The 18,098-nt window shown below is 39.3% G+C and overlaps 1 protein-coding gene across 1 annotated transcript; it reads left to right on the top strand.

Moving 5' to 3' along the window:
- Positions 1-379: 379 nt before the first annotated feature.
- LOC130294294 (myeloid cell surface antigen CD33-like) lies at positions 380-17,043 on the top strand. The gene is made up of 7 exons (XM_056543907.1): positions 380-434; positions 2,901-3,278; positions 5,273-5,536; positions 9,985-10,002; positions 13,953-14,043; positions 14,687-14,789; positions 16,852-17,043. Exons 1-7 carry the CDS (start codon positions 380-382, stop codon positions 17,002-17,004), a joined length of 1,062 nt encoding a protein of 353 aa, XP_056399882.1. The 3' UTR covers positions 17,005-17,043.
- The last annotated feature ends 1,055 nt before the right edge of the window (positions 17,044-18,098 follow it).

Genomic DNA, 18,098 nt, shown 5'->3' with positions numbered 1-18,098 from the left:
GCAAAGGGGGAATAAGGTGGCACAATGTATAAAGGGGGAATCAAATGTACAGGGGGGGAGGGATAAGGGGTGATTAAATGGCACTCGGAGATTTTACTTGCTTTTTATCATGTTTTATAGATACTTACACTCTGGAGTGAGTACAGGACAGTATTCAGTCATTTGGAGAGTCTACTTGCATCTCTCTCATTTATTAGTGCAACACACAATGGGCACAACACCTTGCAAAACTCTGTCCCGGACACAAACATTGTAGCAAACATCCTATGAGAAACTATGTGAAGCCTTGATTCCTATGAGACATAACACATCAGCCATGAGGCAACAGAATTGTCTCGCTCTATAACAGGAAATAACCGAAAGAAGAAGTTGGTAATAAATGATAAGGTTTCAGATTATTACAATAAGAACACAAAGAGAAGAGAAGGGAGTCGGTGAGTATCATGCTGGATGATCGGATACACCTGTTATATTAATATTGTTATTTATTTTTATTGTTACAATGTACTTGTGGATTATAGTTCTTTTATGGTTAATTATATTATTGGAGCCATAAAGTGAAGGTCCTGGGCTGTAATTAGTGATGAGCGGCAGGGGCCATATTCGAATTTGCGATATTTTGCGAATACACGTCCATGTTGCCCTGACCAAGTGGTGTGTTGTGAGTGCCTAATTGCAAGATTTTATCGTGTTGGATTACAAATAAAAGTTGATGTTTTATGGAATTGCTGGCCCCCATGTTCTCCCGCAGCACCCGGCGTTCTAAACGACCACACGTTTGTCATGACCACACCCCTCGTGATGTCACAGCCACGCCCGCTCGTGATGTCATGGCCATGCCCCTCAATGCAAGTCTATGGGAGGGGACGTGATAACCATCACGCCCCCTCCCATAGACTTATATTGACGGGGGCGGGGCGTGACATCACACGGGGCAGAGTAATGACGTCACGATACTCCGGCCCCGTGGTCGTCACACTACACATATAGAGCCTCCAGCGCTGCGGAGAGCTCACAAAGGTGGGTGCGCAATGACAGATTGCGGGGGTCCCCAGTGGTAAGACCCCCGCTATCAGACATCTTATCACCCATCCTTTGGATAGAGGATAAGATGTATTAGGGCCGGAGTACCCCTTTAAGCATGAAGCATTTTTTTTTTGCGATTTTTTTTAAAAATCCATAACTCTTTCAATTTCCACACATATATATATATATATATATATATATATATATCATTTTTTTTTTAATAAGTATGCTTAAAATTGTCTTCTTCTGTTCCTTATAACTGTTATATTTTTCTGTATACTGGGATGTGTGAGAGCTCATTTTTTGTGCCATGATTTGTCCTTTTTTATTGGTATAATTTTTGTTTTGATGGGAATTATTTTTACTTCTTTTTTTGGTATATGAAGTGACCAAAAATCCGCAATTCTGGACTTGTTTTTCTACGGGTACGCCATTGACCGTGTGGTTTCATTAACATTATATTTTAATAGTTCCGACATTTCCATACTCGGTGATACCACATATGTTTATTTTTCTTTACATTATTTTATTAGAAAAATGGAAAAGGGGGGATATTCACATTTATTACATTATTGTTCAGTGTTATCAGCGTTTTGCTTGCCAAAGCAACCTGTAGAAACAGAATGAAGATTGAATTGCCCAGTGGCAGAAATGGACCCCCGGCCATCATGTCAGTTGATCAGGACCTCACAATTGCACTGTGGTGGTCCCGATCAGCTGTAGGAAAGGACAGGCATAAGTATCTTATGGGCTTCAGGTCCCACAATCGACTTTGATTTGGGGGATCTAAAGGGTTAATAGCCTTGTAGGGGTGACTGCCGATGAAGGCTATTAGCTGCAGCCCTTGGCTAGCCATAACTGCTGGGGGCTGCCCGGTACAGAGTGGGATCCCACCAGAATCTTGCTCCAAATATGATGTCCACCCCTACCCAAGACGTACCCATAAGTCCTTGGAAGCCAAAGGATATTGCATATGTTTCTAAGCCAGTTTATACACACAGGTACAGTATACGCATGTAAAAAAACTTCATGAGCTCTATCTCAAACTAAAGAAATATATAAATTATTATGATTTAAAATGTTTTGCCTTTTATGTGACTAATAACAGAAGTAATTTGTTCCATAGAATCTACAATCCATACATAACACATTCAGCCCAGCAGCATCAGGGTCAGTCTCGTGGTTATCCTCTCTCTCTTATGGAAAGGTAAGAACATCAGACTGGTGCCATAAATCAGGTCTGTTCTGATACATTGAAGTAATAAATATACAATTGAGTATGAAATAAAAGGATAGCGGATAAGATGTCTGATCGCGGGGATCCCACCGCTGGGACCCCGTGTGATCTCAGTGCAGCACCTGTGTTGTACCCGACATTCTGAACAGGGGCCGTCATGCCCCCTCCCATAGACATCAATGGAAGAGGCATGACGTGATGTCATGAGGGGAGGGGTTGGGGGAAGGCATGTGGTGACATCTCTGGCCACGGAAACTCAGCATCAGTTGCTGCACGGAGATTGCAGGGAGGTCCAAGCGGCAGGATCCCCGCCATCCTTTGGATAGGGGATAAGATGTTTGTGGGTGGAGTACCCCTTTTAAATATGGCAATGACAGCGGCAGTGGTCCTGCAGCCCTACCAGGGGACTGGCCCAGAGGGCAAATGATCCCCTGACCCCCAACCCTGCCCCAACCCACCTCAACCTAAAGATTCAATTTCTGTTAGTAATACATGGCTGTATTATGAACTGACATTACACTCATGATCTCCCAAGCCAAACACCATTATAAATCACAGTGCTGATCAATATCTACATGGATTATTTGCAATATGTAATATCTGATCTGTAAAAATCCCATCCTTTATCCTTCTACAGGTATCACATCCCAGGTCACATATCCTCCCGCTTATTCTATACGAGTGTCTCCTAGGGTCAGTGTCCAGGAGGGTCTCTGTGTCACCATTCCTTGTACCTTCACGGCTGATGGGAGAAAAACATTCACTAATTCCTTTGGATACTGGAGACTTTACAATTCAAATGATATTGTAGCCACTAATGACCTATCATTAATAAGTACAAGGAAAACAAACTTCAATCTGACGGGAAATCCGGATACTGGAGACTGCACCCTGACCATAACTGGTGCCAGGAAAGAAGATGAGGGGGATTATTACTTTAGATTTGCAGAAAGCCAAGATAGTCCAGTGAAATATAACTATTACAGAGAAATGACAACCACTATTACTGTAACTGGTAAGTGCGAGTGAATCCGGCAGTATCAATAACAATCCAATTTTGAACTGGATTAAATAATAACAATAATAATAATAATTTTCTTGTTTTGTTTTTGTTACAAGAAGACTTAGTGCTTCATAAAGAACATCTAAAATAGAAAATAATAAAACAAAGAAAAAAAAACTAAAAAAAAAGTATAGACTTATATATGCTTAGATATGTTCCTTGACCTGCATTGGCCATTCAGTTGGACTGTGCACTGTGAGAAGGTGGATGTGTGTTGAATATATGCGGTGCCTAAGTCTATTAGATAATTCACACCCATTAAATACAAAGGTTTAGTCTCAAGTCTACAAATACTTTATCAAATATAAGTTTAATTAATTGATTCCAGCCTCTTTTATAACAGACATACAGTACCTGAACCAAGCTTATAACAGTCACAGTACCGGAACCAAATTCATTAATACATATTGGACCTGAACAAAGCTCACTGTCACTTATGGGCAGGGATAAAGTGCATCCCTGAGCTCACCCACTCACTCTATCCGTGCCTACTTGCATACCCATCCTAAATAACAGGTCCACAACCCCGAAGACAGTGAGGGACAGTCAAAAAGTCAAAACAATAAGCTACAAAACTGACAAAAGGTAGGGAAAGGCTGGAGGCACACAAATACCAAAAAAAGAAACCTAAACACGCACACACAAAGATATGTGGTCAGAGAGCTGAGTCTAAACCAGGAGAGCACGAAGTACAGTAACAGAGTATCAAAGGGAAGTCAAAAGCCAAGCCAAGAGTCACAAAACCAGAATAAACAGAAAGAGTACAGAGATTGCTAGATCAGTTACTAAGAACTATCTCAAGCAGGGAATGAATGAGAAGAGCCTCCTTATATATGCCTGAGCTGCAAACGGGATGACTCTTATTGGCTCAGCAAGCTGAACCGCACCCAGGAGCACAGAGGCATCATCCCAGCAACCAAAACAAACAACAGGGCTAGAAAACATGAACCCTACGAGCACAGGCAGAAACAGTCATCACACTCACATCATAAGTTCCTCAGCTCAGCACATACATATGGTACAAGAACCAAGCTCAGTACCTCAATACAACACTAGAATCAAAATCATTACAGTAAATATGGTACCAGAAATATAGTCAATAAATACAATACAGAACCATATCCAGTGCATAAATGTAGTACCTAAGCCAAACACAGTACATGAATATAGTACTGGAGTACCCCTTTAACTATGACCTACTATATATGTTTCTATTAAAGGGGTATTCCAGGCCAAAACTTTTTTTTATATATATCAACTGGGTCCGGAAAGTTAAACAGATTTGTAAATTACTTCTATTAAAAAATCTTAATCCTTCCAATAGTTATTAGCAGCTGAAGTTGAGTTGTTGTTTTCTGTCTAACTGCTCTCTGATGACTCACGTCCCGGGAGCTGTGCAGTTCCTATGGTTATATTCTCCCATCATGCACAGCTCCCGGGACGGGACATCATCATTGAGCAGTTAGACAGAAAACTTCAGAAGCTAATAACTATTGGAAGGATTAAGATTTTTTAATAGAAGTCATTTACAATTCTGTTTAACTTTCCAGAGCCAGTTGATATATATATAAAAAAGGTTTTGCCTGGAATACCCCTTTAAGCAGCAGCTTCCGGTAACATACATATTTATATTCAGTGGCCCACAGGCAATATCTTCACCTATTGGAGTCATTCTTCTTCCACCATGCTGAAGTCTGTGGACCAAATCCAATCGCTGCAGATGTTTTTTCCCATGTCTTTGAAACGATATCTTCATGCTCCTTCTAATGCATAACCAAGTGTTTTCCAAACAGTGTGCCTCCAGCTGTTGCAAAACTACAACTTCCAGCATTCCCGGACAGCCAAAGGCTGACACATTTATTTCTACAGGGCACATTGAAGAAGATGTTTCATTGACATAAGAATTACTGTAATACATTTTATATTTCACTTATCATTGTCTATAGATCTCACAGAAGAACCGGTCATCTCAGATGTTGGGACACTGACTGCTGGTATAGATAAGACAGTGACCTGCGCTCCTCCTGGGGACTGTCATGTGACCTCCTTAATTATCCAATGGAAGAAGAGTGATGTGTCCGGCATCTGGAAGAATTCATCTACTATAACATTTACCCCATCTCTAGATGATCACCAGAAAACCATCACATGTGAGATGAGAAACTCCAAGGGGAACACAACTCAAAAATCTGTTCTTCTTGAAGTGTCCTGTAAGTATTTAAGATTCATATATGTTCTGTAGTGTTGAGCGGCATAGGCCATATTCGAATTCGCGAATATTTGCGAATATATGGACGAATATTCGTTATATATTCGCGAATATTCGCATATTCGTAATATTCTCGTTTTATTTTCGCAAATGCGAAAAATTCGCGTATGCGAAAATTAACATATGCGAAATTTAGCCTATACAAAAATGAGCATAAGCGAAATTCGCATATGCGAACATTAGCATATGCAAATGTTCCCATATGCGGAAAAAACGCACGCCAGTCTCACACAGTAGTATTAGAGCCTTCTTTACACCACACAAGCTGGAAGCAGAGAGGGATGATCACTGTGATGTGTACTGTGAAAAAAAAAAACACGAATATTCGTAATTACGAATATATAGCGCTATATTCGCGAAATTCGCGAATTCGCGAATATGCGATATTCGCGAATAATATTCGAATTGCGAATATTCGCGAGCAACACTAATGTTCTGTAGAGATGAGCGAACTTACAGTAAATTCGATTCGTCACGAACTTCTCGGCTCGGCAGTTGATGGCTTATCCTGCATAAATTAGTTCAGCTTTCAGGTGCTCCGGTGGGCTGGAAAAGATGGATACAGTCCTAGGAAAGAGTCTCCTAGGACTGTATCCACCTTTTCCAGCCAACGGGAGCACCGGAAAGCTGAACTAATTTATGCAGGATAAGTCATCAACTGCCGAGCCGAGAAGTTCGTGACGAATTGAATTTACTGTAAGTTCGCTCATCTCTAATGTTGTGCTGCATCATTGAATAGGCCCACCAGAGTACTAGTAGTAAGATGATAATAATAATAACAGTAACAATAATAAAAAATAATAATAATGTTACTACTACTACTAATATAGTAATAATAATAATAATAATAACAGTAACAATAATAAAAAAAAAATAATAATAATAATAATACTACTAATATAGTAATAATAATAATAATATTTACACAGTTACCAAATAATACCAGTATATAAGGAAAACAATTGTTACCATACTGATAAAGAACAAAACCTGTTATAACACCTGTTACTTCAATAATACAGTGGTCCCTCAAGTTACAATATGAATTGGTTCCAGGACAACCATTGTATGTTGAAACCATTGTATGTTGAGACCAGAACTCTATGGAAACCTGGTAATTGGTTCTGAAGCCCCAAAATGTCATCCAAAAATAGGAAAAAGTGAGGATTAAAGAAAAATAAGTAGATAACTAATATAGATAAAACAAATCCTTCCATATAAAAGTAATAAAGATCTGCTGGGGGCTGTAAATCATTGTCTATGTCAGTGTTTCCCAAGCAGGGTGCCTCCAGCTTTTGCAAAACTACAACTCCCAGCATGCCCGGACAGCCATTGGCTGTCCGGGCATGCTGGGAGTTGTAGTTTTGAAACAGCTGGAGGCACCCTCGTTGGGAAACACTGGTCTATGTAGAGGACAGGAGCTTCTTCAGGGTCCTGTACAGAACACGCAATGTCCTAAAAAAGTAAAAGGGAGCCGCCCCAACCTGGTATTCAAAGGAGCAGCTAACCGTGGCATAGGTTAAAAGTAGTACAGAACATGTAATACCTCCCTGTACTGTAGGGGGCACTACTAGACACCAGTCAGTGCATGCACTTCAGTAATACAGGTAAAGAGTACAGAACATGTAATACCTCCCTGTACTGTAGGGGGCGCTACCAGACACCAGTCAGTGCATGCACTTCAGTAATGCAGGTAAAGAGTAGTATAGAACATGTAATACCTCCCTGTACTGTAGGGGGCGCTACCAGACACCAGTCAGTGCATACACTTCAGTAATAAAGGTAAAGAGTAGTACAAAACATGTAATACCTCCCTGTACTGTAGAGGGCGCTACCAGACACCAGTCAGTGCATGCACTTCAGTAATACAGGTAAAGAGTACAGAACATGTAATACCTCCCTGTACTGTAGGGGGCACTACCAGACACCAGTCAGTACATACACTTCAGTAATACAGGTAAAGAGTACAGAACATGTAATACCTCCCTGTACTGTAGGGGGCACTACCAGACATCAGTCAGTGCATGCACTTCAGTAATACAGGTAAAGAGTACAGAACATGTAATACCTCCCTGTACTGTAGGGGGCGCTACCAGACACCAGTCAGTGCATACACTTCAGTAATACAGGTAAAGAGTACAGAACATGTAATACTTCCCTGTACTGTAGGGGGCGCTACCAGACACCAGTCAGTGCATACACTTCAGTAATATAGGTAAAGAGTACAGAACATGTAATACCTCCCTGTACTGTAGGAGGCGCTACCAGACACCAGTCAGTGCATACACTTCAGTAATACAGATAAAGAGTACAGAACATGTAATACCTCCCTGTACTGTAGGGGGCGCTACCAGACAGCCAGTCAGGGGTTTTACCAGTGAATGCCCATTCTGATTGGTCGGTTCTTCCAGCCATTGACACGTCTCGCAGATTCCATAACATTGTATGTTGAGTCTGGTTTCAAGTTACAATGGTCCAGAAAAGACCATTGTACGTTGAAAATATTGTATGTTGAGGGATCACTGTACTGCCATACCCTCACCATTGCCACCACATATATACTGAAAAATACCCTCATACTGTTACTGATTAAAAACACTACATGCAAATGTTATTTGTATACAGTAAACATGTGGTCATAGTTACCAGCTCTGCATAGGCATCTACAGACAAAGGCCCACATTTATCATTGTCTTTAGACTGTTTTTTGTGTCTAAAAAGGGGCAAAAATAGGAGCAAGCAGGGTTTTTTGTGCCTTTTTGTTTACACATTTCTGCTGATTTTGAGTTGCAATCCACTGATTTTGGCACTACACATGATGTGGAAGGGTTTTATCAATTGTGCCTTTTTGTGAAAAGGCGCAAAAAAGGGGCAAAGCCACTGAAAAGTCTCTAAAACTACACCAGCCCAGACTTAGCTTAGCTTTTTGGTGTATGTGAAGACAGAAATTTTAGAAAATGTGACCTGCACAAAATTTATCAAATGCTCTTTGACCATTTAATACATTTTGCACACCTACACATTACCAGCACACAAAAAAATAGTGTAAAAAAATGCTTCACTTACACTACAATAATGAATGTGGGCCAAAGTGATTACAGTGCAGTTATATCCATTGATTCGCATGTAACATTTTGCCTTAACTTTCCTTTTCCTCTTTCTATGGCCCAGCCTGCTATGAAGAATTTTCCATCTGTTATGTCCCAGACTAACTAGTAATATTGGTCCTATATAGTAATAGGGTTCTAAAGTGCCCCCACACAGTAACAGGGCTCCCTTTATGTGCCCACACAGTAATAAGGGAGCCTTTTGTGTTTCTACATAGAAGGCATGTTGTCCTTTTTGCTCCTATACAGTAATCATTTTCTACTCTGCAGTCCCAGAAGTGCTCCAGCCCCCACCTTCGGAGACAAGCAGGAGTGACGGCCTGCTCAGCCAATTCACCAGCCCATCAACAGATCAGCAAAATGCAAATCAGAACTTAACTTCAATTTATACAGAATATTGTTAGATATTGTTATACATTATGCTGCCCAGCTAAGAAAGGAGGATACAGATGTTTCTAAAGAGTAAATCTGCTAGAAGGGAACATAGATGCATGTAAATGTTTAATCTGCTAGAGGAGGGCATAGCTGCTTGTAAAAAGTAACTTTTACAAGTTACCTTTTTGCTGCATTTTGCTGCATACACAGAAATAGCAACCACATCCCATAAGGGAAAGCTGTGATGGGGGTTACCTCTGTTGCTGCTGCTTCTCGCTTCCTTTCTTCCTGCTTCTCCATAATACACATAAATAATCAGATTACAATTTCTTTCACTAGATGTAAACAAAATGATTTTGATTTGTTTTCTGCAAAGATTGACACATACAGTATAATATGAAATTGAAATAACTCTATAGTTTGATATATAGATAAATGTTATTATCTAGTTCCTAAAAAGGGATGCAGAATTATATGCAGACAAGACAACGTGTCCATAAAGCAAATTATCAAATGAGGAACAATGAAAAATAACTCAAAGTTACTCAAATAACACCAATAGGAAAGCCAACGCTGGAATGTGGAAGAACGAAAATGACTATTAGAGAGACTTAAATTCTAGTTTAGCCTAATGAAGAAGTAAAAGTTATGATAGAGATATTCATAGACAGAAATATCTAGTAATGTTTATTTAATTCATGTACATCCACACATCTTACATGTGCATCTTGTGGTCCTGGGTCTTAAACCTGCGCCATAGTAAGTGTAAGGTGCCATTTTAGCTTAACTTTATTATTATTATTATTATTATTTTTTATTATTACCGTGACTAAATTGTGCTCAGATTGCCTTGATTGCTGTGTAATATGATATTTTATTCTTTTTTCATATGATTCTGGATAAACAGCTCAGCCGGGGACTGGAGGTATGAATTATTGTTTTTATTTCTTTTGTTATCCCAATTGCTTTATTTTGTATTGTGTATGTGTGCTTATACTGTGTGTGTAAATACATAAGTGTATTTATTTAAATTTGTGTGCATAAATGGCTGGTTGTATATATTATATATATATATGTATATATATATATATATATATATATATATATATATGTTGTATATATGTTATATTTTGCACATGTGGGATACTTTAACTCCTTCCCGACATGTGACGGATCAGGTATGTCAAGCAAAAACATGTCTGACCATAGATCCCCCTGTCCCCCGATGGTTGTCATGGCAGCAGGAGGCCAACTGATGGCCTCCTGTCTGCCAAGGTTAGCAGCCTGTGAGGTCCAGCTATAGGCTGGATTTTGCAGGCTGAATGTCAGTGTAATACGGACAGTTATTCTGTGCTGTAAGCCTGATATATAATCCTTTAAGGATGCCGCCTGTTTTTACCTTAATGACACGGCCCAATTTTTCAAATATGGAATGTGTCTCTTTAAGTGGTAATGCCTCTGACATGCTTTTACTTAGTGACACAATTCTGAGATTGTTTTTTCATGACATATTGTACTTTATATTAGTGGTAAATCTTTGTTGATTCCTGGAGCACTGTTTATAAAAAACTGTATCGTAAAAATTATATCATTATATTAAAACTGAATGGTAAAAATTATATCATTATATTAAAACTGAATGGTAAAAATTATATCATTTTTATTCTGTGGGTCGGTACGATTATAGCAATACCCAATTTATATGTCATGACCGACTGGGGGAGACAGGGAGAGTGAGTCTTAAACTGACCCTAAAAACACTCTCCCTACCATCCATCCTAAGCAATGGATCAACAACTTGGAGCCAGTCCCTACCTGCGCTAAAGTGCAGTGGCGTAAAAACAAATAATATAGGCCAGAAGGCCAGAACAGAAACGGAAAACTACTAGACAACCAGATATACCAAACAGGATACAAATACTAACAGGGCAAAATATAAACAGGCAAACTGATCAGGAACATAGAACACTGTTCACAAACGGACACAAGTACAAAGGACAAAGATCAGATCAACCAAACAGAATATAAATATATATGTAAATATAGAAAACTGTTCAAACTGGACACAGATAACTAACAAAAAGATTAGGTCCAGAACACAAGACTGGGAAACGGATTAGTCAGCATAGACTCCAGGAGCAAACAGGAATAAAAACTCAATCCCCCAGAAAACCTCCAGAAAACACGGGAATGTCTTGATACTAGAACTCAATCTCCCAGAGTCCACCATGGAGCACGGAGATATCTTGTACTAATTCTCAATTCCCCAGATTCCCATTAAAAGGTCACAGGGATGTCTTGTTATAAAAACTCAGAAAACGGATAAAAACTCAGATAAAATATCACACATAACGGACCCTCTAAAAAAACACAAAACAAGCATAACAAAACATACCGGAATTTTTTTTGGTTCCACGATTGCCACCTGAACGCAGATGCTTGGCTCAGGAATGGAGGTACACCATACTGCAGCTTCAAAGACTGGCCAAAGAGGTCCTTGTGTCTGGTACACTTGAAACAGGATTCAGGAACATGTTGGTTATTCTGTCATGGCCGACTATGTATGTTATGTGTTTTTAAGCCACTGCACTTTAGCGCAGTCAGGGACTGGCTCCAAATTGTCAATTCACTGCTTAGGATGGAGTAGGCAGGGAGTGTTTTAAGGGTCAGTTTAGGGCTCACTCTCCCTGGACCCCAGTCATTATATATGACATCATATAGCTTTTTTATGTTCTTTTTCCTTATCTAAACAAAATCCTGTTTTCCCCTTTTTTTGTGTTATCATATGGGTGGACCTCACAGGCTGCCGTACTAGGCAGATAAGAGACCATCAGCTTGCCTCCTGCTCCCATTGCAACCAAAGGGATCCCGCGATCGCATGGCAGGATTGCCATTGGTAGACGATGGGAGCATCCTCCCCCTGTCAATCCCATAGATTCCCTGATCCGGACTGATCACGGCATCTATGGGGTTAATGCTGCCAAGAACAGTGCTATCCCGGTCTCGGCAGCTGCGATGGGACCCCGGCTGTGATTGACAGCTGGGTCCCGCTGGTGATCTCCTGTTGCATACGTCCAGTTGCGCTAACAATTTAAAAAAAAAATTGTTAAAAATAATAATAATAATAAACAAAAATACTATATATAATAGGTATTGCTGCGTTCGCAACAACCTGTACTATAAAATGATAATGTAAATTATCCCTCACGGTGAACGCTGTAAGAAAAACAACAACAAAAAAGCGCAAGAATCCAAAAAGTAGAATAAAAATTATCAAAAGTTATCAGGTACTGCAAAAATGGTAATAAAGAGTGCAGCTCGTGCTGTAAAAAATAGACCCTCATACAATGGCGTGGACGAAAAATAAAAAAGTTGTGGGTGTCAGAACATGGCAACACAATGATTTCATTTATTTTACCACAAGATCTAAAGGCCAAAAAGAAATATATATATATATATATATATATATATATATATATATATACAGTATATATATATATATATATATATATATATATATATATATATATATATATATTTGTGGTGCAAAATTGAAATTAAAAAAGCAATTTAGCAAATTTTGTGAGGTTTCTTTTTTTCCTGCTTTATGAAGTGAACATGAATCAGGAATTCTGGACTTTTAGTAATTATAATTTTTATTTTTAGTCATTATCCACATGGTTTCAGTAATGTTATATTTACTTCTATTTCCTTTATTTAATGTTATAGTTATATTTACATATTAACCATATATATATACATATATATATATATATATATATATATTTATTTTTATTTACATAGTTTTATTTGAAAATGGGAAAAGGGAGGGGGGATATTAACTTTTATTAGGGAAACGGGCTTATTCACACTTATAACATTTATTCTTAAAGGGGACCTCTCATCAAATAAACTTTTGATATATTTTAGATTAATAAATGTTGAATAACTTTCCAATAGCATCTTAATGAAAAATATGCTTCTTTCTATTGTATTTTTCCCGATCAGTCCTGTCAGCAAGCATTTCTGACTCATGCTGGAGTCCTAAACACTCAGAGCTGCCAGCCTGCTTTGTTCACAGCCTGTTTGGCTGTGAACAAAGCAGGCTGGCAGCTCTGAGTGTTCTCCTTTGTGAACAAAGCAGACTGGCAGCTCGTAGTGTTTAGGACTCCAGCATGAGTCTGAAATGCTTGCTGCCAGGACTGGTAAGGAGACCCCTAGTGGTCATTTCTTCAAAGTGGAAAATTAAATAGAAAGAAGCATATTTTTTTTATAACATGCAATTGTAAAGTTATTCTGCATACATTAATCTATAATATATCAAAAGTTTTTTTGATGAGAGGTACCCTTTAAGACATAAGACACTATTACATACAATATTTTGATTGCACATACTGTTGCAAGAGGCATAGCAATGACCAGTGTTATCTGCCGATATGGGCTGCTGAGGCTGCTTGTATACTTGGAGTGACGATCAGATAGCACGGAGGTGGATAAGTGACCTCTGGCTGGCAGCTGATCCCTGCGGAGGTCCTCATCAACTCCCGAACCCACCCACACCTTAAATTTTACACTTTAGATCCCGGGATCAACTTTAATCACGGGATCTAAAGTGTTGATGCAAGACATTGGCACGATCATCACTTCCCGGCATTGGAGGTGAGTCCTGGCTGCTTTTAGCAGCCACTTCTCACCGTTTCTGAAGCCAGACAATATTGCTTAAAGGAGAAGTCTCATGCCCAAAAACATATCCCCTAAGTTTCAGATCTCCTGCACGGGCTCTCTGCTTTCCCCTGGACCCTCCCCCAAAGCAGTAATTCTCAATCAAAATATTTTAGCAAACATTTACTTATTCTTAAATTTTTTTTTCTACAGGTACACATTTATATTGGTATATAGCAGTTGTATCAATATGTGCTATAACTATCATCACTGCAATCATTCTGATGTACAAATTTATCATAAGGTAAGAATCCATAAGTCTTTTATTGTCTTGTTGTAATTAAACACTCACACGGTGTTATTTAAAAGTATGTGAACCCTTCAGAATTTTCTTTATTTCTACATTTGAACTAGAATTACAGCAGATTTTTAGACGTCCTAAAAGTAGTTAAAGGGGTACTCTGCTGCTCAGCGTTTGGAACAAACTGTCCCGAACACTGGAGTCGGTGCTGGGAGCTCGTAATGTCATAACCCCAACCCTTATGGCATCATGCCCCACCCCCTCAATGCAAGTCTATGGGAGGGGGCGTGACGGACGTCACGCCCCCTCCCATAGACTTGCATTGAAGGGGCGGGGCTATGACGTCACAAGCTCCCGGCGCCGACTCTAGCGTTCGGAACAGTTTGTTCCAAACACTGAGCAGCGGAGTACCTCTTTAAAGAGAACCACATTAAACAAACTAGTCAGAAGTATTAAACTTGGTCATTTAATTCTATTCCCCTGCAATACCCCATCTGACCACATGGTGTGCTGTTAACTCACAAATATTTCAATACAATATTTATAGCGATTGAATGGGTGAAGCTAATTATATTTCCTACTACATTTCTATTGGTGCATACAGAATAAATGTCATTCTCTGATCACTTATCCAACTAATTTTTAGGAAAAAAATTGCTAAAACGAAGACGTTTGTATGTAAGAAGGAAATGCCCAGCAGTACAGAACCACCAACAGACGAGAACAGCAAAAATGTTAAAAAAGCTGAGGTACAGTGAGTATTAAGAATCTGCAGCAGATTTAAATACTATACACTAGGGATGATTTAAAGGGGCATCCCAGGAAAACATTATTTTTATTTTTATATCAACTAGCTTCAGAATGTTAAACAGATTTGTAAATTACTTCTATTAAAAAAAATCTTAATCCTTCCAATAATAATCATATGCTGAAGTTGGGTTGTTCTTTTCCGTCTGACAACAGTGCTCTCTGCTGACACCTCTGCTTGTCTCGTGAACTGAACAGAGTAGAAGATGTTTGCTATGGGGATTTGCTTCTACTCTGGACAGTTCCCGAGACAGGTGTCATCAGAGAGCACTTAGACAGAAAAAAACAACTCAACTTCAGCAGCTCAGAAGTACTGAAAGGATTAAGATTTTTTTTTTTTTTTTTTCCTGGATAACCCCTTTAAGAGTGGAGTGTTTTTTCCTTAGTGGTTTTTTTTTTTCTCTGAAAGGTATTTTTCCATAGTGTTTACTAATTAAGTGCTCAAATCCACCACATTTTATATGAAAACATTAGTAAATTGTTGGGATTTTTCAAAACTGTCTGATACACGCCCCTTTCCCATGCCATAGGTTGATTTATGAGCTTTCTTTTTTATAATACCATTGATAAACCCCTAGAGGACAAAGTAGGGGAAGATTTGCTGCTATGAGCAGCTAGGACTCACTATTAATGCCGGATAATGGCGATCATGTCGTTTTCCTGCATTAATCAAAGTCGATTGCGGGATCTAAAAGTGTTAAATAAATATAAGTGCTGTGAGCTCACGGAGCGAATCTGTACAGGGTCCTAACTGCCTGCCTCTGTTTGGTCAGAAACAGAGGATATACTAGCAGCCTCAGCAGCCTGTAATAATGGAGCACCGATAACACTGATCAATACTATGTCTATGGCACAGCATTGAACAGTGTATGCAATCAAAATAATTAATGTAATGTTTTCCTATGGGGACTAAAATATTGTAAAAATAATTATAATAATAATAAAAATAATAATAATAAGCCCCTCCCCAAATTTGCCATTTATCACAAAAATAATGTAAACAAAAATAAACATAAACATATATGGTGTTGCCTGGTGCGTAAATGTCTGAACTATTAATATATATAAATAAAGATGCAGTGGGTACATTTGGGCACATATGGTGGATGTGCCCTGTCCTCCAACCATTCTGGAAAGAGGTGGAAGACACCATTAACTCAATTTGTAAATGTTCCACCTGCCTCAACTTGGACCTTGTTGTCTTAGCATTACGAACCCCCTTGCTCAAACCGTCCGCTAAGTCCTTGCCCACACATATGCAGCCACATTTTCAAAATTACATTTTTTTTTTGTTCAATCCTTCCTGTTCCTTGTTCAATCCTTTGATTGATGTCATTGCAAAGTACAATTGATCCCGCATCAAACAAGCCCTCATATGGTTCCGTAGGTGGAAAATTTAAAGAGTTATAGCTATTAAAAGGTGTTGGGTCTGCAGTAGGAGCCTCCCCCCTTTTTTGAGACTGTTTGTTTAAAGGGGTTATCCAGGAAAAAACTTTTTTTTATATATCAACTGGCTCCAGAAAGTTAAACAGATTTGTAAATTACTTCTATTAAAAAATCTTAATCCTTTCAGTACTTATGAGCTTCTGAAGTTAAGGTTATTCTTTTCAGTCTAAGTGCTCTCTGATGACGCGTGTCTCGGGAACCGCCCAGTTTAGAAGAGGTTTGCTATGGGGATTTGCTTCTAAACTGGGCGGTTCCCGAGACTTGTGTCATCAGAGAGAACTTAGACAGAAAAGAACAACCTTAACTTCAGAAGCTCTTAAGTACTGAAAGGATTAAGATTTTTTAATAGAAGTAATTTACAAATCTGTTTAACTTTCTGGAGCCAGTTGATCTATAAAAAAAAGTTTTTTCCTGGATAACCCCTTTAAGGAACCTGGAGAAAATCCTGCAAGGTGACAGGCAAGCTTATCTCCCATATAGTTTTATCATTCATTTCTAGCTTTATGGAAGTAACATTGGCCCAACGTTTGATCGATATATTTTGTATTTTTTGTACAGGAGGCCACAGACAGCAATCTACAACAGGATTCAAGTGGCTTCATATTGGATCTGGATGACATGCACTATTCCACTGTCGCTTTTACCGGTAAACCTTCGAAAGTGACGTCACATCAGCCAGAAACAGAATATGCCGAAATACATCTGAAATAGATTGATCACCATAATGTTCTCTCCTATCATGATCATTGGATTCTGTACAGTTATTTACGTTGTTTTTACATACTTTATATAGCCTTATAAGCAATAAATATACTATTTTTTTTTTACCATAATAGAAGTGTCCATCCTTATCTTTACTTTCCTTTAGTTTTGTTAAGAAATGTTTTTTTCTAAAGAAGCAAATTCAACACAATATCACAACATGCTCCCAGTAGACATAAATGGTTACTGTTGTTTCAAACAACTTGCCCCATTTGGTAGCCTATGTAAGTGTGGTCGGACCCTGTGATGCTGGGGGAGCCCCGGGTGCACATAGAAGATATTGGGAAGCCCGCCTGATCAAATAGTATCGGCATCACTAAGCCAGCATGGTGTACTACACGTAATCATGTATGGCTTTCACACTATATAATTTCTCAGTTTTAAAGACCCGTTATAATGTTCCGTTATGGAAACCCTTAAAGGGGTACTCCGCCCCTAGACATCTTATCCCCTATCCAAAGGATAGGGGATAAGATGTCTGATAGCGGGGGTCCCCAGCGGTGGGAATATAGCATGCAGCACACACCTGTAACTGCTTCCGGAAGCGCTGGAGGCTCTCAGGCTAATGCCTCCCGACCACGGGGACGGAAGATCGTGATGTCACAACTCCGCCCCCGTGTGACGTCATGTCCCACCTCCTCAATGCAAGTCTATGGGAGGGGGCGTGACGGCTGTCACGCCCCCTCCCATAGACTTGCATTGAGGGGGCAGGGCATGATGTTACACGGGGGGGCGGAGTTGTGACATCATGATCTTCCTTTGGATAGGGGATAAGATGTCTAGGGGCGGAGTACCCCTTTAAAACCGGCTGTTAAACGGCCGTTCCAAAATCCGACACTGCCGTTAGAAAATCCCAGTCAAGTCTATGGGATTTTGTAATTAGCCGTTATGACCCGTTAATGCCCGTTATGAAAAATGGAAATTATTTTGAGACGGGAGAAAAAACGGTACATGCACACATTTTCTCGCATCACAAAATAATGTCCGTTATTCATAACGGGCATTAACGGGTCATAATGGCTAATCACAAAGTCCCATAGACT

This window comes from Hyla sarda, chromosome 10 (genome assembly GCF_029499605.1).
Source record: "Hyla sarda isolate aHylSar1 chromosome 10, aHylSar1.hap1, whole genome shotgun sequence".
NCBI classification, from domain to species: domain Eukaryota; kingdom Metazoa; phylum Chordata; class Amphibia; order Anura; family Hylidae; genus Hyla; species Hyla sarda.
This window is presented reverse-complemented; position numbering and strand designations above follow the sequence as displayed.